The 24,797-nt window shown below is 47.4% G+C and overlaps 1 protein-coding gene across 1 annotated transcript in view; it reads left to right on the top strand.

Annotated features, from left to right (window-relative positions):
• Positions 1 to 24,797, top strand: part of MFSD2B (MFSD2 lysolipid transporter B, sphingolipid) — a 320,963-nt gene that overhangs the window by 204,339 nt on the left and 91,827 nt on the right. The window contains exons 9-10 of the mRNA XM_078646768.1: positions 4,616 to 4,699; positions 7,165 to 7,245. Of these exons, the coding sequence (XP_078502894.1) occupies positions 4,616 to 4,699; positions 7,165 to 7,245 (165 nt within the window). The remainder of the gene's footprint in view (positions 1 to 4,615; positions 4,700 to 7,164; positions 7,246 to 24,797) is intronic.

Raw genomic sequence — 24,797 nt, 5'->3', positions numbered from 1 at the left:
CAAGAATGTAGATTTGACATTGTCATGGTGGATTACCATGCAAAATGGCCTGAAGTTAAGTTGGTTCCACGTGTTGATACTAAGAGTGTCATTATTTTCTTAAAAGAAGTTTTTGCTTAAGAAGGAACGCCAGAAGTTATTATTTCTGATAATGGGGTACAACTGAAATCTTATGAGATGGAGGAATTTCTAAAATGTCATGGCATCAGTCATGTTACCACTCCTCTTTATGAACCTCAAGGAAATGGCCAGGTAGAGAGGTTTAACAGGGTTCTTAAGCAAGATATCATGAGGGCTAGAGGTTTTGGAGCTGATTGGAAAGATAAGTTGAGAGAGAGGTTGTGGATGTACCGCATAACTCCCCATTCAACAACAGGGGTTTAACCTTTCCGCTTACTGAAGGGACGGGATCCACTTTCTAAATTATGCCCCTGGTGGCTAAAGAAAAATGTGAAGTCTCATTTTTCTGATGTTGATAATGAATTGTTAACCCGTAATATTGAGAAGAAACAACAGAAGAGTAAAGATTTGTATGATCTCCGCATGAAAGTTAAAACTCCTGATTTTAGAGTTGGAGAATTGGTTAGGATTAAAAAACCGGGCATTATTCTTAAAGGTAGACACAATCGCAATGGACCGCACACCGCTAGCCCCTCCTCCGGATCGCCCCTCGGGACTCTGGTACATGGAGTTCTTGAGTGGTTCACCCCAGTGAGTGCAAGTAGGTACTTGTTGGACTGATGATCTCTAGACCCGATACATGTCCCAGGTTTTTGGATATCGCCCGAGACATGGCTCGGGTTTTGGGATAACTTCCCTCATCAGTGGATAGGGGTGGAAGAGAAGGCCGCCAAACAACCATCAAAGGCCTCGATGCCCAAACCGGCACGCAGGTGCGTCGTCCAGGAGCCCGTTGGCTCAAAGCTCAAGGGAGCCAATTTGTAGACACAATCGCAATGGACCGCAAACCGCTAGCCCCTCCTCCGGATCGCCCCTCGGGACTCTGGTACATGGAGTTCTTGAGTGGTTCACCCCAGTGGGTGCAAGTAGGTACTTGTTGGACTGATGATCTCTAGACCCGATACATGTCCCGGGTTTTTGGATATCGCCCGAGACATGGCTCGGGTTTCGGGATAACTTCCCTCATCAGTAGAGAAAATAGTTAGGGGTGGAAGAGAAGGCCGCCAAACAACCGTCAAAGGCCTCGATGCCCAAACCGGCACGAAGGTGCGTCGTCCAGGAGCCCGTCGGCTCAAAGCTCAAGGGAGCCAATTTGTAGACACAATCGCAATGGACCGCACACCGCTAGCCCCTCCTCCGGATAGCCCCTCGGGACTCTGGTACATGGAGTTCTTGAGTGGTTCACCCCAGTGGGTGCAAGTAGGTACTTGTTGGACTGATGATCTCTAGACCCGATACATGTCCCGGGTTTTTGGATATCACCCGAGACATGGCTCGGGTTTCGGGATAACTTCCCTCATCAGTGGAGAAAATAGTTAGGGGTGGAAGAGAAGGCCGCCAAACAACCGTCAAAGGCCTCGATGCCCAAACCGGCATGCAGGTGCGTCGTCCAGGAGCCCGTCGGCTCAAAGCTCAAGGGAGCCAATTTGTAGACACAATCGCAATGGACCGCACACCGCTAGCCCCTCCTCCGGATCGCCCCTCGGGACTCTGGTACATGGAGTTCTTGAGTGGTACACCCCAGTGGGTGAAAGTAGGTACTTGTTGGACTGATGATCTCTAGACCCGATACATGTCCCGGGTTTTTGGATATCACCCGAGACATGGCTCGCTGAGTGATGCACCTTCAGCAAAGGCCTTTGCATCACAAGGCCTTCGAAGTCAGCAATCTCAATGATGACACAGGACTCTGAATCGCAGTCCCACAGCTTCTACAGACCCTACTGTGTGCGATGCACCTTCGACGCAGGGCTTCACATCCCAGCCTTGCAGTTCCTCTGAGCTGCTGCTGTGTGAGACATCTTCGACACATCGCAACACTCCGCAAACCAGGATTTAAGGAACTTTATTCAGCGGGCCTACCGTGGTCCCTGTATCTGGCCTGCGCTCCATTGCAGTCGGCCTGAACTTGTGACTAGAAATAAACTCTTTCTGTTGCCATTAAGACAATGATATCTTGAAGTGCTCAATCCCTCTTTTGGCACTGCAGCACCTCTTCCGCCATCCCCTTTACATTTCTCAGACTTCTCAGACTCTAGACAATATATTGAAGCTCAAGAAAATAGTAACTCAACTTACTGGCCCATTTGTTGGTCCGTTGACAATCTGTAATTATCATTAATTTTTCCATTGTCATCCAAGCTTATCTATGATTTATCCATGGTCAACCATGCACATCAATTAGTTCTCGATGGTCAGTCATCATTTTTATCCACAATTTCTCTACAGTCAATTATTATTTTGTAGTCGGTTCTGCACTTCAGCAGAGGCAAATCCATACTAATATTATAAAGAGAGAGCCCAAACCTTTGAGGCGGGTAATCTCAGTAACCACAGCACCAATCACAACACCCAATACAGCGTTGGAAAGGGCAGTTGCAGCAGAAGGACATAGGCTATGCAGACGGCCACCATATACATTTAAAAAAAAAAATTAAAATTGTTTTTATTAACTTTTCAAGAAAAAGTGCTGTTCATCACAATCATACAGTGCAAGACATACAATTGTACCGTAGGACACCATATACATTTAAAAGGTAAAAGAACCGTGCCAGCAAAGTAGTCCCTTGTGGGCGTGTCTGCGTTGTGCTGTGGGCGTGGGCTGGGGGCGTGACTAACGCTGGGGGCGTGTGGTACGGTCATCACATCGTGGGCTGTGGGCGTGTGCTGGGGGCGTGACAAATGCTGGGGGCGTGAGAAACACTGGGGGCGTGTGTCCGGCCTTCATGCCATGTGAACGCAATTGCACCACATCAAGGGGCATGCTGGGGCGTGAGAAACGCTGGCGGCGTGTGCTACGTTCCGCCCTTCATGCTATGTGGGTCGTACATTAATCAGAAGATCGTCTGCTGTGGCCATGTGCTGGGGGCATGATAAACGAGTTCAGCTGGAGGCCTGGTAAGTAACATTACTGCAGCCTCTCCTGCGCGTTGTTACTGAACTCTCTCATTCAACGAAAATAGACGCGCCTGCTACCATCAACCAGGGCTCTGGCTGGGCTCAGGCGGCGGATCAGTACACTAATTACACGCGCCTGATAACATCCACCAGGGCTGCAGCTGGGCCCTTAAGCGGGGGAACTCGCGCCTGCTAACATCAAACAGGCCTGCATCTGGGCCTCAAGCGGGGGAACACACAAATGAGCGTGTCTGCGGGGACAATTACTGCAGCCTCTCCTACTCGCTGTCACTGAACTCTCTCATTAAACGGATTTACCCGCGGCTGATAACTCTCTCATTCAACGACATTACACGCGCCTGCTAACATCAACCAGGGCTGTAGCCGGGCTCAGGCGGCAGATCACTACACCAATTACACGCGCCTGCTAACATCAACCAGGGCTGCAGCTGGCCCTTCTCTGTCCCTATTCTAATGAAACAAAAATTTTTGTCTACCGCGAGAGTTTAAAATAAATTGCCCTTGCCAAATACACACATTACACACATTCTATTTCATACCCGGACAACGTCGGGACGGGCTGCTAGTCCTGTATACAACCACATTAACCTACATGATCCTTCACAGAGAAGTAGTAAGTGCCAACTTCCTAGAACGAGCTGATGCAGTTCTCAGTCTTGTAGCTGTAAGAGACAAGTATACAGAGTGCATATGTGTGTTAAGAGTAATCATGAATGTTGTAATATAATGTGACACAGCCCAATTAATGCTGAGAAGGTTCCCGGAGTTACCAAGGCACCAAGATTCTACATGTTCACCTTCACTTCCAAAGCATCTTTATAATGATCCCATAGGAGGCTTGATCAATGTACAAATATAGTAATCTCCGAGACGAAACCAGTTGGGTGATTGTAACTATACAGCCAACAGCATGAAGCATGCTGGGACTTTCCACCCAAACTTTGAATGTTGATGCAGCTTAAAATTCCATTATTCATTCCAGGTTATTAGGAAAGGAGGATGGGCAAAGCAATTTTCCCAGGGTTTTCAATAAAGATTTCACCATATCTGACACAATGGAACTTGTCACCAGAAAAAGGCACCGATTTGGGTAATTACCGGCAATATTGATACAGCAACACAGATGTCTCTGTTTATTCCCCAATGAATAAGGAAAACTTGTAATCCATGGCAAATTTGCATCCTGAATAGCTGATCTCCTCAAAATCTGTAATATTGAGCCAAAATCAACCTAGCTGAAATGTTGCCGTACTTAGAATAAATGACTGAAAATTATTCTTGTAACATAGGACCACTTAACACCGATGCATAAAATGATTTGATATCCTGCTAATAAACAAACCTTATCAACCAGTGTTCTAATATAATGCAATCATGTTCTGTAATCCAGTTTGCAGAGCTGAAACACTTGGGCAATGGTAGGGAAATGATTGATGTCTTAATGTATGTTATATTGTATTGCAAAATATATCACCTAACATATATTTTCCTTTATCTTGTTCCTTTGGTTCACCAGCTTGAACAGAGCAATTTTGTTCTGTTTTGCACACATGCAGGAGGACTTCAAGACCACTTTCAGAATCTAGTACTGACCATCCTGGTGAGTTTGTTCTATGAGCGTCATCTTAATATCTTCAATAATCCTGGACAGACTGGGATGCCAACAGTTCTTCTGTTACAATGCACCAGTACCATGGCCTGACATAGTCATAATAATTGAATAATTGTGAAGAATGTGCCATGCTTCTCATACGTACTATTGTAAATACACCTTTTGCTTGCCTTGTGTTTTTATTACATTCTCATGTATGCTGCTCCTAAGATTTATACTGGCAAGGGTGCACTGGTACTTTCAGTTGTGCCTTGCTTAGCACTCTCTCTTGAATAGAACAAAAAGAAAATATGTACAGAATTTGCCTTGTTTTGGCTTATTAACGTAATCTTCGCTTAGTTACCTCAGCGGTATAATAGTCCGTAGATTACTAAATATGACACACTTAACATCACTTAGTTATGTTAATTTTGCCTTAAGCATGGGTAATATCCCAATGTTTTTGTACCCCTTCCTTTCTAGCTTAGCCGTGCAAGCAATTAGGGCAACACAACCCCAACAAGGGCATGAAATGCTACAAAGATGCTGCACTACAAGACAGCTCTGTAATACATAAATCATGAATTTCCGGTAGTCATGGTCTCTGGCTTACAGAGGTCGGAGCTAGTCTTTGTTTTTGAGCTTCTTCGACTTACATAGTGAAATACCCATACAGCCCAACTAATCCTGCCCTTACAGATCAGACCACACTGCATTAAGGCGACCCTGCAATTCATCCACAACACTCATTTTTTGTCAACAAAAATTACCCTTACCTCCTGATCTTGCTTGACCTCCCAGCTGCTTCCAGTTAATTCAGAATGGGATGTTAAGCACCTACTCAAAACGCAATCTCACTAATATAGAATTCCTTCTATTCTCCAACAACGTCAAACAAACTTTGAGTAAAGCCTGGCTAGCAAATATGAACCCCAAAAGCGTCAAATCCAGGGGACAGCTAATACAAAAACACTAGGCTTCATATTCACACTTACCACATCTTCAAAGACTACATGACTAAGAAAGCTAGTTACCATTTTTTCTTTGTGGAAAAGAGAAGCCCATCCTATGGAAATCTGACTGTAGATCAACTATACAAGTAATGGGTGCCTCCCACCTGGGTGGGGACAACCCTTTACTCAAAGGTCTTCCCGATTTTACACTGACATTCATAAAAGGCATCCTAAACACTACTACCTGCCTTATCAAGGGCCTGAGAAAAGTTATCACACCTCCCTGACACTAAAGGAACTTTCCTGGCTCTGCCTCCTGGCAAGCATCCCCTTCTAGATCAACTGCATCACCCGCAAGGCCTCAGAAACTAAGCTCAAGCACACCTTCACCTTTTGAAATTATCCACATAAAGGGACCTTGAAACACTAGGATCGAAGACATCACCAGAGTAGAAAAGAGGAGCGGCTCGCGCCGGTAAGAGCGGTGAGGCAGGGAAGGGGGAGGGGCTCGACAGACGATCACCTGCACGGGCCGTTCCTGCTAGAAAAAAAAGAGGAAATTCAGGAAAAGGAAAAACAGAAACAAGATTTTTCAGTGTATACACCCAGACTATGAAAACAGTTCTTACTTTCAAAAAACAGTTCCAGCTATCCTGCAGGGAAAAAACTCAAGTCACACCCATATTTACAGAACATATTCACTTTAACTGCTAGATACCCACTTCTCCTTTGTCTCCCTTTAAACATCATAAATGTACCCTGGGAAAGGTTCTCAGCCTTCTGCGCCTATATAAGTAACTCTGACACACAAGCATACATACATGCTCTCTTCCTCTTCAAACATTATTATGTGTCATCAACTCTGGTGAACAAAGGTAGGTAGTAAATTGGCTCAAGCTGAGAATGTCTCCTCATAAAAAGGCTACCACTTCTTACATTTTGCCAATGATGTGGAACTCAACATGTGCTATAAAAACCTAAGAGTTCCGACGGGTGTGAATATATAGTGATTTGGTTCTGTTGGTAAAGTGCAAAGAAATTAGCCTTGACTGAGCTTCACCATAAAAGTAATCAGGTTATCTAATACCACAGGGCAGTGGGATATTGGAGTAAATCCTTCCACAGTCCACAAGGATCCTCCAGGTGTGATCAGTTTAACCTTAGATTACATTTTTCAATTGATGCTCATGTATGAAGGGCTACATGTTGTATATTGTGCTGTAGTTTGTTTACGTATAAAGAGAGATGTGTTCTGTGGTGTGTTGTTATATGTTCTGGTAGAGAGGTAGCTGTGTACTCCCGGCTGGGCTCTTTCCCACACTTTCCAAAGGCCATCATGACTACTCCTTAGGAGTACAAGAAGTGAGGCAAAGCTTCTGCAGTGGTAAATGACTGCGAATCAGGGATTTGCTTGTATAGTTTACACTTTTTCTGGGTGTGACTCAGACTCAAGCACCGAAAAAATTCAAAATAGCGAGCAAGTAATTTAAAAGTGACTTGTATTACTTTATTCCTTCTCAGATATCTGCCGTTCTGAGCATTCCATTTTGGCAATGGTTCCTGCAACGATTTGGAAAGAAAATGGCAGCATTTGGAATTTCGGTAACTTATTACTTTTATATCCGCATTACATTTTTATGTCCTCATTAATTTTATATACCCTCTCTGCACTCCTTACGCTGGTCGAGGCAGTGCTGAATCCGTTGCAGAGCAAGAGAGAGAAGTCCATAAAACAGGAACAGGAGGAAGAGAAACATGGAGAAAGTGACAAAGAAAAAAATCACAGAAAAAAAATCCTAAAAGAGTCAGAAAAGGCACTAGGATTGTGTGATGTTGGATGGCAATCAATCAATCAGGAGTTTGTTGAGTGCGACTACTCACCCGTAAGGGTCTCAAGGCGCTGGGGGTCCGAGGTGGGGTGCAGGTTCCAGTCCATCAAGGAGGGGGTCTGTCGAAGAGCCAGGTTTTGAGGTTTCTTGCGAAGATCGGGAGCGATGTTGTCTGACTGAGGTGGAGCAGAAGGTTGTTCCAGACCGGAAGAGCGTTCCAGACTCTGGCTGCTAGGAAGGAGGAGCGGCCTCCTGATCTGGTGTTTCTGGTGCGGGGACCACGGCGCTGGAGAACAGGCTGATCGTAGGGTCCTATGCGGTGCGTGGAATTTGAATTAGCTGTTCAGGTATGCTGGTCCGGTGTTGTGGAGTGCCTTGTGAGCGTGGGTTAGCATCTTGAAGGTGACTCTAGCTGCGATGGGGAGCCACTGGAGTGTTCACAGGTGTTGGGAGATGTGTCAGTGTCTTGGCAGGTTGAGGACCAGTCTTGCAGCGGCATTCTGGATGTTCTGTAGCTTGCAGTGAGGATTTTGTTTATTCCAGCGTAGAGTACATTGTCGTAGTCGAGTCTGCTGGTGACCAGGGCGTGAGTGACAGTCTTTCTGTGTTCGAGGGGGATCCATTTGAAGGTCTTACGTAGGAGGCGGAGGGTGTGGAAGCAGGAGGACGAGACGGAGTTGATCTGAGGGTCCATTTTAAGCCCGTAGTCCAGAATGATTCCCAGGTTGCGTGCATGGTCCATGGGGCTGGGTGGGCTTCCGAGGGCGGTGGGCTCCCAGTTGCCGTTCCAGGCGTCAGGGTTTGGACCCATGATGAGTACTTCTGTTTGTTGGTGTTTAGTTGTAGGCAGCTGTTTTTCATCCATTTGGCGACGGCTTCCATGTCATCTCGAAAGTTGTGTCTGCGGTGTTGGGTTTGTTGGATAGGGAGAGGATGAGTTGGGTGTCGCCTGCGTATGACACAATGTTGGGTCTGTAAGTTCTGAGGATGGGGGGAGCGGAGCCATGTAGACGTTGAAGAGCGTAGGGCTGAGGGAGGACCCCTGGAGGACTCCGCAGGTGGTTGGTGTAGGGTCCGAGAGGAAAGGGGGGAGTCTGACCCGCTGCGTTCTGCCAATGAGGTAGGAGCGCATCCAGTCGAGGGCCTTGTCCTGGATCCCTTCGTCGTGGAGTCTGCGCATTAGGGTGCGGTGAGAGACTGTGTTGAACGCCGCTGAGAGGTCGAGGAGGATTAGGGCTTCTGTTTCTCCTTTGTCCAGCAGGGTGTGGATGTTCTTTGTTGCGGCGAGGAGGGTGGCTTCTGTACTGTGGTTTTTTATTTCAAGTCTTTTTTATTTTCTGACAAAATCACACACCACAGGACCAGTAGATACACAGCGTTAAGCCTACAACCCTATCCAGGGCCGGCCGCGTGCTTGGATAGCACATGGAATTCGCTAAGACTCTATGTAGGAGGTCGAGTGATACACAGTGTTGCGCCTACAACCCACGAGGGGCCGGCCGCGTTCTGTAGTGTAGAAAGTGGCTTAATCTGGTCCTGTGGGGAGGGTAAACCCCTAGTGTCCACCCTCGTAACAAACAGGCAACTAGCCCGGACTCAACAATCGGCCCAACAGGGCCAAGGAACCCACAGAGTAGTGGAGACAAGAGAGAGGAGGACAGACGAAAAGAAATGAGCAAAGAGAGAAGAGGGGGGAAATCACAGTGAAAGCAAGAGTAGAGTGCGCAGGGGATGGGAGAGCAGGGCATTCGGGCCGACCCAGTGTCGCCCACAGGGGGTTCACAATGCAGGAGGACAGCTATGGAAGCAATCTGCTCGGGTCCAGTGGGATAACAGCATCCTCAAAAAGGCGCAGCGTTCTTAATTTGGTGGGCATGTGGCGAGCATGTTAAACAGTGCATAGGTATTTAATTAAAGGTTGCCAAACAGCCTTAAAGCGCGTGTCGCGTGCCTGCAGCCGCACTGTGAAGAGCTCCATTGTGGCAACATGCCATAAACGCACAAACCAGGCTGCGATTGGAGGAGCCTCAGGTTTTTTCTAATACAAGGCTATAAGCTGCTTGGCTGCTCCTAACATTTGAAGCGCCAAAGTCCAATCGCTCCTAGTGAGCGCCTTCAGGCCAGCAGGTTTAATGCCTAGCAAGACCGCGCTCGTGACTTCAGGCAAAGGGAACCCCAGCACCTTCTTGATGTGGCTAAGGACCTCTTTCCAGAATAGAGTCAGCAATGTGCAGGCCCACCAGATATTAATTAAATCCCCTGACGCAGACCGGCATCTTCAGCACAAGGGGGAGGATGTGGGGAACATCTTGTGGAGGCGTTGGGGCGTGTAGTACCACTGAGTCATGAGCTTATAGGCATTTTCCCGCTGCGGGATGCTACGGTACACTCTGGGGATGTCCTGTCATAACCTGCTCCACTGCGCGGGGGAAATGTCCGTATCCGATATTGCTTGCCATCTATTTTGATAGGGTTGGGAAGGCGGCGTATGTGGATGTTGCAAAATCTGGTAAATGCGAGATATAAGCCCCTTTGACTAAATAGGATATCGGGACAGGCGCTCAAAGGGGGTGAAGGCCTGCGTGGCTGCCTAGTGCATTTCCTCAGCAGACACCCAGTGTCTCAACTGGGCATGTTGTAGCCCTGCCGTCGACGGGACTCGGAACTCTTCCCTACATTGAGCAAAGGATTTAAGCGCACCCTCCTCGAACAGGTCTGTAATCACCCTGCAGTCCCCTTGCGACCATTTGGCAAAGGCACGTGTGTGATACGCCGGTGGGAAGGATGGATTCCCCTCTATCGGGGTATGCGGTGAAGGAAATGTTGTGTGGCCTCTGCGTACAGCTATTTTATCCCATATGTCCAGGACCGTCCTTGTTGGTATAGCAATATAGGCGTTCTTAGAGCGCGCCGCCCGATGATGCCAGGCAAGGTCCCAGATGGTTCGCCCCGCCACTGCCCGGTCCATGTGCAGCCATCCCTTCCCACTCTCTGTTACCCCCCATTCCACCACAAACCGGAGATGCGAGGCCCAGTAATAGTCCACTAGGTTGGGACACGCCAGCTCTGCCTATATCTTACGGCGCCATCAGGTTGCTTTCCGCCCCAAATAAAGTTTGTGAGGTTGCGCTGGAGGCTGCATATACAACGTAGCGGAATGGGCGTTGTGAGTCATTGGAAGAGATATAAGATTTTGGGGAGGACCGACATCTTGATGGCGTTGAGCCGGCCCAGCCACAATAGCACCAGGGGCCGCCATCTCCTCAAGTCCTCGAGCACCGACTTTCAACAGTCTCGCCAATTGGCTTGCGTCCACGTGTCGAGAGAGGGAGTCACTTGGAGGCCGAGGTAGCGAATGGATTGGGATGCCAATTGGTATTTGACCAGGCTCTCCAGGAGGGGGATCTCTTCATTCAGAATGGTAAGATTGAGAGCCCAGGACTTTCTATTATTGATTCTGAGGCCAGAGGCCAGCTCAAAGAGGCACGGCACTGTATGGAGGGCCGGGAGGGACTCCCAGGGGCATGTTAGGGTGAGGATGAGATCATCCGCGAACAACGCCACCTTATTCTCACATGCCCCCATAGGGATACCATGTATATCAGGCTCCTGATGAATCATCTCTGCCAGTGGGTCCACCACAAGGGTAAATAATAAAGGTGAGAGGGTGCACCCTTGCCTGGCACCCCTATGAATGATGAACGGCTCCATGAGCCGTCCGTTGACCCGAATCCTAGCCTGTGGGGCAAGATATGGTGCCATGATCCAAGTGATCATGCTCTGGCCTAACCCAATCTTACACAGAACCGCCTGCAGGAAAGTCCAATCCACCCGGTCGAACGCCTTCTCCACATCTAGAGAAAGAAGGCAGGCCGGAAGCCCCCAGTGATGCGCCTTCCTCACTAGATGTGCTATTTTGCACACATTGTCCGCTCCCTGACGATTTCGAATAAAGCCAACCTGATCCGGATCCACCAGGCCCGGCATATAGGGTTCTAGACGCTTCGCTAAGGGTTTGGTGTAGATTTAAGTCAGTGTTTAGCAGGGCAATGGGGTGGTACGATGTACTCTGCGCGGGGTCCTTCCCTGGCTTCAGGGTCAATGCTATCTCCGCCATACCCATATCCTGGGATGGTCCCACAGCGTCAGTAAACGAGTTATACAGCCTTAAAAGATGAGGCCAAAGCTGTGACTGGTACATGCGATAGAAAGATAGGGGCAGACCATCCGGCCCAGGAGTCTTCCCAAGGGGAAGATCCCTCATAGCTGCTGTGACCTCCTCTTGAGTGTTGGGACCTTCCAGGGTCTCCGTGTAATGCGGGTGCAGGGACGTCCCCGTATATTTGCCCAGAACGTCCGCCACCACGTCCGGGGATGGCGGCTCCTCCGTATACAATGCAGAATAGTAGGCCCGGAACGCCTCGCGCTTGTCCCTCTCTAAGGTGGCCCTCGTCCCGTCCGGAAGCTGGACATTCTCTATCCTTGATCCCTGATCCCTTCGCTCCTCTAGCTTTATGTCTTTTGCCAGGCTATCTTCTAAAGACCGAGCCTCGCGCGCCATTGCAATCGATAGAGTGGTTATAGGGCCTCGTATTGTTGCCTTGAAGGCGTCCCACACCACAGGAAAAGGTGTCTCTGGTAGATCGTTACTAGCGAAGTAGGAATCAATGGCCGTTCTAATACTTTCTACATCCGCTGGGTCTCGGAGGATACCTGGCGGCATGCGCCACTTCGTTTCGCGAGCAGAGCAAGCGGCCGGGTCCTGGAGAAGCAACTCGACATGTGCATGATCTGATAGCGAGATATCAGACATGGAGGCTCTCAACATGTCGCGCAGTAGAGCGTGGGAAATAAATAAATAATCAATCCGGGAGTACGAGGAGTGGGCGTGAGAGTAAAACGAGTAGTCCCTCAACCCCGGGGAGTGATAGCGCCACGCATCAAACAGTCCCAGTTCCGTTATTTAAGTACGCAGTGCGGAGGACATGGCCCCAGCTCCACTGAACAAGACTTCGCTACGATCCGCTTTCGGGTCCCAGACTAAGTTGAAGTCCCCCCCCAAAATCAGCAAGGGGTCTCCTCACGGAACATGCTCTTTCAGGAGTGACTGGAGGTACCGATCCTGCATCTGATTGGGTGCATACACATTACACAGAGTGAAGATGCGCCGCCCAATCCCCACACTCACTCTAAGAAATCGCCCATCCCCGGTCCTGAAGGGTTTGGCCTCCCCCCGCCTGATGCCAGCTCTGCACAATATTGCTACACCTGCTGTCTTAGTGTCTGCCGCAGCCCAAAATTGGAGGGGGTACCTAGTGTGAGCCAGGCGTCCTATATCAGTCTGTAACAAGTGGGGTTCCTGCAAAAATATGATGTCTGTTGCAGGAGATAGCCCCATGTTTGGCGCCGCTTATTGGGGGAATTTAGGCCCTTAACATTAAGTGTTAAAACCTTTAAGGGCCTGGGCAAGTTAGCTGTCATAGTATGATCCAATCAGGTCCCACCCCCGCCTCCCCCTCCCATCCCTTCAGCTGCATATACCCGCAGGGAGGGCCCTCCACCCCACCCCACACTAGGTGTCGCTGTCGCATATCCCCCAACCCACCGCACACGACGAAGGGGAAAGAGAAAGAAATAGGAAGCAATGAAAAGCCGAGAGAGGAGAAGCATAGAAGAGAGAGGCAGTAAACCAACAAAGGCCAACCGGGCCAAGTCCTTCTGTTCCCGTGTCCGAGCATCCTACACCCTAGGGTTCAGATAAGCCCAGGGATGTCACTCCCTCATGAATCAGCGGGGGTAGGGGTGCAGTCGACCTTGAATCCGTCTTGCAGGGGAGTCCCAGCATCCCCCGCCCTAGAAGGAGGGAGCCAGGGTGCAGGTCGAGATGTCATAATGACCAGCGGCCCTGAGAGTAAAAATGCATTTCAAGGGGGTTATGCTTCTCATTCCGGCGTAAACGTGCTTTCAGTCCATCATGGGGTTGAAGGGTGCGAGCTGAGATCTTCCTTGTCTCTCTCAAGGGATCTTATGTGAGCAATGATGTCCTGCTTGGCCTGGGAGGCAGACGGCTCATCTATGCGCGGCGAACGCCAGGGGCGCGACACAGCAGTCCAGGATGGTTTGGCAGGTACGCGTTCCTGGTGACGAGGTTGAGAAGGGCTGGTCGGCGGTGATGCCGGGATGCGAAGCAGTTGGGCCGTCTCCATGTAGGTTTGCACCACCCGGCGTTTATACTCCCACTGGAAGATGAGTGCAAATGGGTGCCTCCATTGATACGAAATGCCCATATCTCGCAACTTCTCCTTCACAGGTTGGAAGGCGCGACGTCGCTTCAGAGAATGTAGCGCCAAGTCCTGAAAGATTTGGATCTTATGTCCATCATGACAAAGATCCGGCTTAGCGCGGGTCGCCTTGAGGATAGCTTCCTTTTCAGTGAAGAAATGGATTCTAGTTAGGATGTCCGGGAGGAGACCCGGCCTCCCTGCGGGCCCGGGGACCCTGTGAGCTCGATCTAAAGTCGGCGGAGAAGCATCTTGATCCCCCTATATGTCATGAAGGAGTCGCGCCACTAGGTCATAATGTCGTCTCCCTCCACACACCCCCGAATACGAAGGTTGTTCCGGCGACTCCTGGTTTCCAAATCTTCCTGTTTTACTTGAAGCTCGATGTTCTGTTCCTCCAGAGTTGCAAGGCGTTGCCACAATTGTTCCTGATCCTCTATGCGGGCATCCACCATTTTTTGTAGTCCGTCAACTCGGTCTCCCAGGTCCGTCACCTCTCTTCGAAGCTCTCTCACACACAAATGGACCTCCGTGCGCAGGGCGCCAATTTCCGATTTGAGATCGGACAAGAAAGACGTCATAAACGCCTGGGTCACTGGCGTTAAACCTCTGTCTGCCTGGGACGCCACCACACCGGGGGCCGATGCTCCTGCCTTGTCCCACATCGCCACCACGGTATTGTTTCTGGAGGTGGCAGCCGGATCTGCCCTGCCCCCCTTAGAACATGTCATCGCCAGGCCAAGAGCCACCCGTGGGCCACCAGGCTGCGTGGTCCATGCGCGCCTGTTCCGTTATAGGTGGAGAGAATCACCCCCCCCTCCAATTCCACTCGCGTCCTCAGAGAGCTGCTCCCAAAGCAACAGACAGGAAGGGTGCCGTCCAGATCCCCGGCCTCTAAGATGCAGGACACTGCTGATAGTGGTCCGTCACTGCCCTTGTTGAGTGACTCCGCTCTGCTCTGGCAACGAGCGAATCGTAGCTCCAAGCCGCTTCGGGCAGACACCTGTCACACCAGTTCAGCAGTCCAGGGTCACAGTAGGGCCAATGCATGGTCAGGGGTACATCCCAAGAGATGGAAGTGCAGAGGGGCAGAGCAGCAGTCAATGTATCCGCCCTTCAGGTCTCCCCCGCTCTACAACCACCAGGCTCAGCGCTGCCACGTAGGGGGACCAGCAGGTCCTACAGTCAACTCGTCCCCAGTGCCAGCCACGCTAGGGTATGGGGTCAATCAGATTCGTGATGGTGGCCGCTCCCCAAATTCTCTACTAGGCCCCATGCGACTCTCAGGTTTCACTTGCCTCACCCCTCACCGTCCGCCACCAGCAGGCACAGTATTCCCACCAGGCTACGTGCGCCCCCTTTCGCTGATTACTCACGCTTCTGGTTGGATGGAGAGAGCGGCTGCCATCACTCAAAAATCCCAGGTCAAATCCTCTCCAGCCACTCTCAACTGCAGCCGCCTTGTGCAGGGGAGAATGCCCAGAGTCTCCAAGCCGTCCCGGGTTGCAGTCTCAAAATGGCGATCGATGACTTCACCGCCCTATGCTCTTCCCAGTTTACCCTCGGCAGCCGCCCTCACTCCCAGGCAGCAGAACTCAGCAAGGGGCCCAGTGAGGCCTTGCTGGTGCAGTGGGCCGGTGGAGCCTGCTGAGGAAAAGTGCCTCCAGGCCCCTTTGCGTGGGAAGCCTCCCTTCCTCAGTGCAGGTAGGCACCACACACTGCAAGCCCGGGGGGCACCTCAGCAGGCTCCACCGGCCCACCGCACCAGCAGGACCTCACTCGGGGCTCATTGCCCGCAGGTTATTCAAGGGGGCCCGATCAGGAGGCCCCGCCAGCTCCCCACTCCTCTAGGCCACCCCTCCGGTCTCCTCCACCAAGGCCTCACTCCTCCGCTGTCCTCCCGGGGCGCTGCTTCTCTGATCCCCTCTGCTCGCAGGCACCACTGATAGAGTGCGCAGGTCACCCAGTCAACAAATTTACCATACACGTATTGGGACCATATATTTCAATACACCATTATTTATTAATCGGGTGACCATACACTCTACTACCAGTAACCCAGTTCCTTCCCATATATTTCTATTGTACCCGACTTACCAATCCACCGTCACGGGTACCTAATGACCACGATGAATCAGGGAGCTAGCTGTGAAGAAAAGGCCGATACCAAAATACTTATACTTTATATATTCTATTTGTACTATAATAACCACAAACTCAGGAAGTTTTGAAAACCTTTTGAAAACCTTTATCTAAGATTCATCAAGCTCAGAAAACAAGAGATTTACAACGAGCAAGCAATCGATAACCAGAATTACAAAGAGCACGTATCCATAAAGGAAGTAAATAAAACCAACCATTTGTGAATCTAAAGGGAGGTAAGAACAAGGAACATGCTAGGCAGCAGTTTCAGAATTTAAACTTAGTTTGGAGAGACTAAAAGACGGGAAAAAATAAAGAGCATACTAGAATGTCACAGTGAAATATTTCTCCATAAAGAGGAACTATAGATAAAATGCAGATAGACCATACTAATAAACTGGTGCAATTACTTGAATCGACTAAACAATGGGAAAAGACAAAGAATATCTATGTCATAAACTTGAAAAGGAATTTTTACTAAGGATGGGTAAGAAAAATGGAACATGCTAGAATAACGACAAATATCGTATGAGCTTTCATTCAGTGGGTTTGCGAAAAAGCATGGAAAATCAATATATGCAAAGATATGTCTTTATTGAAGCAAAAGACAGAAAAATAGAAAGGTGCAGTATAGAGTTTCAGCACTATATTTACCTAGAATGGTGTGAAGACCAACCCTGGCCACAGGTCAGTTAAGAACAGAAGGGACCCCAAAGGAAACCCGTCATCAGCAGGACAGCAGGTGCAGAATGGACACCCCAGGACAGGACAGGAAACCCAGATTAAGATCAGGACAGGACCACCAGGATAAGACCAGCACCCGCAGTTCGGAAGCAACGCCTGCGCTCCACCCTCTCTGCAGCTATCAGCCAGAACCCCAATTGGGTTATCGATTTCCCCAGCAAAGTGCTCCGCCAGCACTTTAAGGTTCAAAACCTCTAGAGTCTATGGAAAGTTCGGACAGAGTGCTCCGCAGCCCTCTGTATCAAGTCACCTATTGAGTGCGTTGGGTCAGTGACAGGTCAGCTATTCGGACAAGTCGGACAATTTCTCTAGCTAAACCTAGGCTAGTTATACTGTTTTTGGGTCAGTGTACCACCCCCCAAATGTTGCAAGTGTCAGAATCCCCAATTTCGATTGGTCCTCAAGTAGGATAGGTCAACACACCAATCATATTTTACTTCTACACGCCTACATTTACATGGTCTGGGACCGCCTAGTGAATTTGGGGTTCCCATGACCTACTCTGCCGAATACAATTAATAAAATACATTTGTAACATTTGCAGAACATTTCAGCTTCTTCTGCTAGGTGAGGGTGCATCTTCCCAGGCACATCTTGGCAGGGACCTTCAGTTGGCAAACTGTCAATGCCACCGGCAGAAGACTGTCATGCGCAGTACAGTAACTCAATATGGATTCACGAGTGTCTCGCAGACCCTCAAGAACGCGGTACATGAAAAGTAAGCGAAAACAAATTAAAACACAAAAATAAATGAATACACTGTATACCATGAATAGCTACTCTATACCCCTTACTTTATAATATCTATAGCGTTAGGGTAAATGCGGAACAAACGACTTTGCAAAAGCAGCTTTGCAAGCACAGAGCATATGAGGAGACAAAGCGGCCATATTAGCGGTATTGCGCATGAGCAAACATTTCCCACCAGAACTGCGAGTACGTCACGTCACGTGAGTGTGACCAACGCATGCCCAGAAGAAACCCCGCCAAGCAGAGGCCATTTTCAGTGGCAAGCGTATTAATGTTAGTAAACACATAGGCAAGCTTCACTAGGACACCCAAAATGTCAGAATAACAGGGAAATTAGTAAGACAAACAGGTTGGATTACTTTGTTACATATTATTCGAGGTTCATGAATTTAAGCAAGTCGCGTAATATGCGAATCCTTGCTCCATCAATCCCCTCTTTGATGATATTTACTATCATCACAAAACCAATGGAATCAGATGCCAACTTTCTCTCACACTTTGTTCATTTCAATTTCTTCCAACATTCTATTCAGCTTTTCTTTTGTTTCTTTGTTAGGGTGTGGATTCTTCACCCTTTTATAAATTTGATTATTCAGTTCTTCCAATTCAAGTTCATCTACACTCCGTTTCACGCCTCTTTTGTTCACAGTATACTTCTTTTGGTGTTTGCGACATTTGCAACAGAGAAATATAAGGAATATGATAAAACCTACTACTGCAATTGGCATCAGTACCTTGTACAACAAACCTCTACCTAAATTTGCAAACCAATGACCTATAGCAGATAGACCATCAGTAAGTCTCTTCCATGCACTGTCAACCTCCAGTGGTTTGAGTTCCTTTCCCAAATTTGTAATGTTCCTTACATACCTTTGGATTCCCACACTTTTATCAGGTATGTAAGTGCAACAATGTTGCGCTTTCAACATTCGGCAGACTCCGCCCTCTTTTGCTAATAGAGTGTCAAGGGCAAGTCGGTTTTGTAAAACCATGGATCTGATCGCAACCATTTCGGTATTGACCTTCAGGAAACCCCCAGCAGTGTCGGTAGATAACCGATCTACCACTGTTGACAATTTGCAAATTTTGTTCGAGTTCAGAACCACTCCCACTGCAGGTATTATTGCACTAAAAATATCTCCTAGAATCTCACCAGCAGTTTCTCTTTTAATGCGTTCTACTTTGTTAGTTTCTTCAGCGTTTCCAGTGATTTTCCCCACATGGTATATCTTCGGGAAGACAATACCAAAACAGCAACTCCCATATCAGTGGTCGGGTAATTTGAAGTAAGCCTTTTTCCCACAAATAAAATAAATTCCAGGAAACACTGGCTCTGTCCCATCTTTGAAACCCCAGCCTCCAATTACCTTGTAATTATGTTCGCATTCACTGGAACCAATGAAGACATTGTTATAATAGCTAGTCATTTCCCTCTTTAGACAGAGCTACCCCTTCTTCTCGAAATCAAGGAGCATAGCAGCAGTAGCTCCACCATTTGAGGTGCTCCCTATATTTCTGCCCATTTAGGAACTTTATGGTTCCTGTCTTTGGCTTTCTTTTGGAAACTCTCTCTTCTTTTCTCTACCATGTCCAGAAACTCCCTTTCTTTCTCAACAGGTCTCAACAGGTCAAGTTATTCTTATGTGCATCATATATATTATCTATATTAATTTTTCCTACTGTTAGAAAATAGTCACTCATGTATTTAGCTACATCTCTAGTCGTCTGTACAGGGTTCAGGTTTCGTCGAACAGGTAGTTCAGAAAATGTCACGTCAGAGTTTGAATAGTAATACTGTAAAGGTCCTCTTTTATAAAATAAGCTAGCTAATATACTACAGGAAATTCCATAGGTTAAGGGCAGATGATGATAAGTTACACCTTCAGCTACAGAAGTAGGTAGCTTCATGCAAACATAACAGTCGTCTATTTCCATAGTTTCTACATAATGCAACAACAGGTTTGCGAACACGTTCAAATGCGTCTTGTTCTTAATTTTGTTAAAGTGTAATTCTTCCTCCTCTGATGCTTCTAAGTTTAATTGTCTTCGTTTCAGACTAAGTGGTTTGTCCAGTGAGTCTATTCTTCGTGGTGTCGTTCTAGTGTGTGATTCTACAGTGTCGTCAGGTAAGTTATTATTTGGGTACAGACTTGGGTTCTTGCTCATCATAGAAGGAAGCGTTATTGTTAGTCCTATCCAAAGGATCAATACTATAGCTACACTACATAAACATACTTGGCAGCATGTTTTACAGCAATTACGTCTAGGTCTTCCATTCACATTTGAATCAGACATTTCTGCTCAAAAAGAAGCTTCTCTCAACCCCTCTTTGTAACTTTGCACAGGTAGCTTACACTGAGCAATTTCAAGTTGGTTCGTCTTCTTCGGCAGACTGATCAGCTGTCACTTCTTCGTCACTTCCGTCACTTATTTCAAGATCCTCAAATTCCTCCAACACCAGGAATGTCCATTCAGGATCCTGGTACTTTTCGTTCTGTCTTTTTACTCGGGCACTTCTTCGCTTAGTGTTTTCTCCAGTTGGCTCTGCCTTACTTAAAGCTTGTTTCCTTTGCTCAAGTTTTTCTTCTACTGTTTTCAGTCTCAGTCTCTTAATGTACCTGGGTTCTGTATTTTTCTTCTTCTTGAGTCTTTTAACTGGCACTGTTGTTGGGCTTTCGTCTAAAGCTCTTTTATTTTCGTTCAGTTGTGGCACTTCTGCTTCTACTTCGTCCCTTCCTGTCTGACTAGTCCCAGGTGTTATCTCTGTTTCTTCTGCCTGGTCACTAAGCTGGCCTTGTTCAGGTGTAGACTGGGTTTGGCTTTTGGGTGTTTCCCTTTCTGTATCCTGAACACATTCGTCTATTTCTATCTGATCCTGTTCAAGCACTTCGAACCTCTGATTTTCTTCCGCTTGAACTTTCGCCCTAATTTCTGTCTGTCCCTTTTCAACTTCAGGAGTTCTTGGAGGTGTGTCGATCACCTGTTCGGTCCCTATCTGATCTTCTTCTTCTTCAGATTTTACATGGATTTCAATAATCTGATTGTCTTCTCCTATTCCTGTCTCTTCCTCACTATTCCACTCTCTGTCTGCGTAGGTTTGCCTCCTTGTTCTTATGGGATCATCTGTCAGGTCGATTATGGGTAGCCACTCATCTCGACTGGTGTTCGGTTGTTCGTCATCAGCTACTTCAGGACCAACGTCTGGAGACCCCTCAGCTGGACAACCTTCAGCGTCAGTTTTCTTGTCTTCGATCACCTTCTTGGTGTGGCTGGCATGGATCCACTTCGGCATACCGGCACACTTCACCGCTGTCGTGGTCACCAGGACCACCTGTCTTGGCTTTCCCCACTTCGGTGCAAGGCAATTCGAACGGGTGTGCTTCTTGAGTACCACTCAATCGCCTGAAATCAATTTATGGACTGGAGTTGCTGGACTGGCGACGGCGTCTTCCCCAATCTGGCGAGAGATAGAACGCACTTGGTCACCCAGTTGCTTGCAGTACTCAAGTACCAAATCATCAGAAATGCTTATCAGTTTGTGTCCTGGTACCCATGCTTGTCTCATCATTCTTCCCATTAGGATCTCATGGGGACTTAGGCCTGTATTTCGGTCTGGAATACTTCGGATTCCCATCAGAACAAGAGGTAAAGCCTCTATCCAGTTCATGCCAGTAGATTCACACATTTTCCCTAATCTCGACTTGATAGTGCCATTTACTTGTTCCACCACTCCAGAAGTCTCTGGAGGATATGCACAGTGCAGCTTTTGTGTAATCTTGAAGGCTTTACAGAGCTGGCCAATTATTTCATTCTGGAAATGCCCACCTCTATCTGATTCAATTGTGACTGGGACCCCGTACCTAGGTATTAGCTCTCGTAGTAACAACTTGGCTACAGTGATGGCATCATTCTTTTTGGCTGGGTAAGCTTCTACCCATTTTGAAAATAGGCAGACAATGACAAGGACGTATCTCATTCCTTTACAAAGGGGTAACTGAATGAAGTCAATTTGCAATCTTACAAAAGGACCTCCTGACTTTCCAATTTTACCCATTTCAACTACTGTTCTCTTCCCAGCGTTGAACTGTTGACATGTCAAGCACCTCTGGCAGAGCGACTCTGCTACTTTCCTGAACTTCGAGCTGTACCATGTCTGTTGGAAAACACGTATCATGGCATCCCTACCAATGTGTGTATCTCCATGTATAAGTCTGGCCATAGAAGCAAGCAAGCGGTTAGGCAACACAGGCATACCATCAGGGCCCACAATGACACCATCCTCGCTTCTCTGTTGACAACCAAGCTTACTCCATTTTCCCTTTTCCTTTGGTGTCGCAGCATGCTGCCAATTTCTCAATTCTTCCCATGTAGGCACATCCTCAAACACCATAAGTTGGCAGCTGTTTCCATATCCCCCCAATTTGATATTGACAGACATTCGATGACTGGCACAATGTTGGGCTACTTGGTCAGCATAGTTATTGCCTACTGTCACATGGTCATTGCCAGATTTGTGAGCAGCACACTTGACCACTGCCAATTCTTTTGGTAACTGGATTGCGTCCAGTAATTCTTGTACAACTTTCCCATTTCTGATAGGAGTACCTGAAGAAGTCAGAAACTCCCTTTGCAGCCACAATTGGCCGAAGTCATGCACAACTCCATAACCATATTGACTGTCAGTATATACGGTTACTCTTTTATTTTTCCCAATTTTGCAGGCTCTTGTCAATGCAACCAATTCAGCTACTTGTGTAGACTTTACTCCAAATAAACAGGATGCTTCTATAGTGCGTGATACCGTGACTACAGCATAAGCAGCACTTAGGCCTGCAGTTTCATGTCTCAGACATGAGCCATCCACAAACAACTCATAATCTTCTACAGGCAGGGGCATTTCCTTTATATCTGGTCGTGGTTTGGTACTAAATTCAGTCAGGTCAATGCAGTCATGCTCGACCTCCCCCTTTGCTTCTGCAATCAGTGACTCAGGTAATAATGTTGCTGGATTCAATATGTTACACTGAGTAATGGTTACATTTGCTGCACCTACAAGGATCCTCTCATACTTAGTCAGCCGACTAGGTGTGAGATACTGGGTTTTAGTTCTGGTCAGTAGGATTACAACTGCATGTGGAACATACACAGTTACATGATGTCCCATAACAATGGATTCGCTCTGTTCAAGACTCATGCAAGTTGCAGCCACTGCTTTCAGACATCCAGGTAATCCAGCAGCCACTGGATCCAAAGTAGCAGAGAAATATGCTACTGGACGTTTAGTTAAACCATGCTCCTGAGTTAAGACTGACAATGCACAATTATCTTGTGTGTCACAAAACAGTGCAAATTCTTTAGAATAATCAGGCATTCCCAATGCTGGAGCTGTACATAGACATTCTCGTAATTTAGTGAATGCTGTCAGGCTTTCCTCGTCCCATTCTACTGGGTCTTTTGCTCCTTTCTTTGCCATTTTTATCACTGGTTTTGCTAGGACTGCAAATCCCACAATCCATTGCCTGCAGTATCCTACAACTCCAAGGAACATTCTGATTTCTTTCTGAGTATTTGGTAATTGCATGTTTCGAATTATCCTAATTCTTTCTGAAGTAACTTTCCTGATACCCTTCTCTATCTGGTGCCCCAGATATTTTACTGAATTGGTACAAAACTGTAGTTTGTCAGGTGATACTTTGTGTCTTCCTTCACCTAAATGGTTCAGCAAGGCAATAGTGTCAACAACACAGTCTTTCTGACTTTTAGACGCCACCAAGAGGTCGTCTATATATTGCACCAATACTGAACTTCCAGGTAAGACTAGGGATTCACGGCACTTTTTCAGAATCTGATTAAAGATTGAGGGGCTTTCTCTGTACCCCTGGGGGACGCGATTCGAAACGAACACGTGACTGTCGAATGCAAATGAGAAAAGAAATTTGCTATCTGGATGCAATGGGATCGAAAAGAATGCGTGACATAGGTCAATCACGGTGAACCACTCAGCATCCCAGGGAATTTGATACAGGATCACTGCAGGATTCGGAACAATAGGACAGCAAGGAACAACAATTTTGTTTACCTTTCTCAGGTCCTGTACTACCCTGTATTTGCCACTAGGTTTCTTGATTCCAATTATGGGTGAGTTACATGGGCTACTCATCACTTCTTGTATGATGTTGGCTTCTCGCAATCTTTTTATTTCAATGGCCACTCCTGCTCTCACTTCTGCACTCATTTTGTACGGCTTAGTATTGGGGTAAACGGCATCTTCTTTTATGGCTATTTTAATTGGGTCTACATTTGCCATTAGTCCTACATCCTTTCCAGTAAAATCCCATACTTCTGGTTTTACCGTCTGTTAGAGTTCTTCAGGTAAGTCTTGTATAGTCAGTCGTTTAATTTCTGAGTCAGGTCTGATTAACATTAATTTGTATATTCCATCTTCGTCTGGGGTTTGAATTTCGACGCCCTTTGGTGTGCAAAAGATGGTGCAGTTCATTTTACACAGCAAATCACGTCCTAATAAGTTTACAGGACTGGTATCACAGACAACAAATCTATGCATTTCTTTGAAATTCCCTATCGTAATCTCCATGGGTTCAGTAACTGGGGTACTAATCAATTGATTAGATACACCTACTACTTGGATTGCTTCTCCCGAGAGGGGTAGGTTTGGAATGTCTGCTGTTCTTACAGTAGACCGGGTAGCTCCAGTGTCCAATAGAAAGGTGACATCATTGCCTTCAACCTTTCCTTCAATGTATGGCCCTGACTGGTCTACCGGCAAGGAGGCGCCAAGTACGCACTCCTTGTCCTCCCCCCTCAGGCACCGTCAGTAAGGTTCATCACAGAGGAAAGTGTCATTCAACAGAAATTGCGAAGTTGCTGCATTTCTATCCTGCTTTCTTCCCCAGATTTCTATGTCTTCACCTTGCGGTGTCTTTCCCTTAAAATTCGGTCTAGGTGCACGAGGCAACTGTCTCGCTTTTACCTGTTGCTGGTTCTTTCTTGGTTTTTCATTCGGCGTCTGTGGATTTAAATCAGGGTTTTGAGGGTTATTATTCTGTGCGTATGGACACTCGTCTCTCCAGTGCCCTATTTCTCCGCACTGGTGACAGGGGACTTCTTTTTGGCTTCTTCTCGACTCATTTTCATTCTGGGCTTCCCTCCACCCCCAGAACCTTGATTTTGGAAATTCTTATTCATTTTACCCAATTGCTTTTCCTGCTGTTCCGCTAGTTTTACTTGTGCCCACATGACCTTTTCCTTCAAAGCCTTTTTCTTATCAGCCATCTCGTCTTCGCAATACTTTGCGTATCGCAAGGCTTCATCTATTTTCTTAGACTGCCAACAGATTTTATTGTCTTTGATCCACTGACAAATTTCAGGTCTTAAACCGTTTACAAAC

This window comes from Lissotriton helveticus, chromosome 6 (assembly GCF_964261635.1).
Source record: "Lissotriton helveticus chromosome 6, aLisHel1.1, whole genome shotgun sequence".
In the NCBI taxonomy this organism is placed as follows: Eukaryota; Metazoa; Chordata; class Amphibia; order Caudata; family Salamandridae; genus Lissotriton; species Lissotriton helveticus.
Note: the sequence above shows the minus strand (reverse complement) of the source record. Positions and strands in the feature narration are given on the sequence as shown.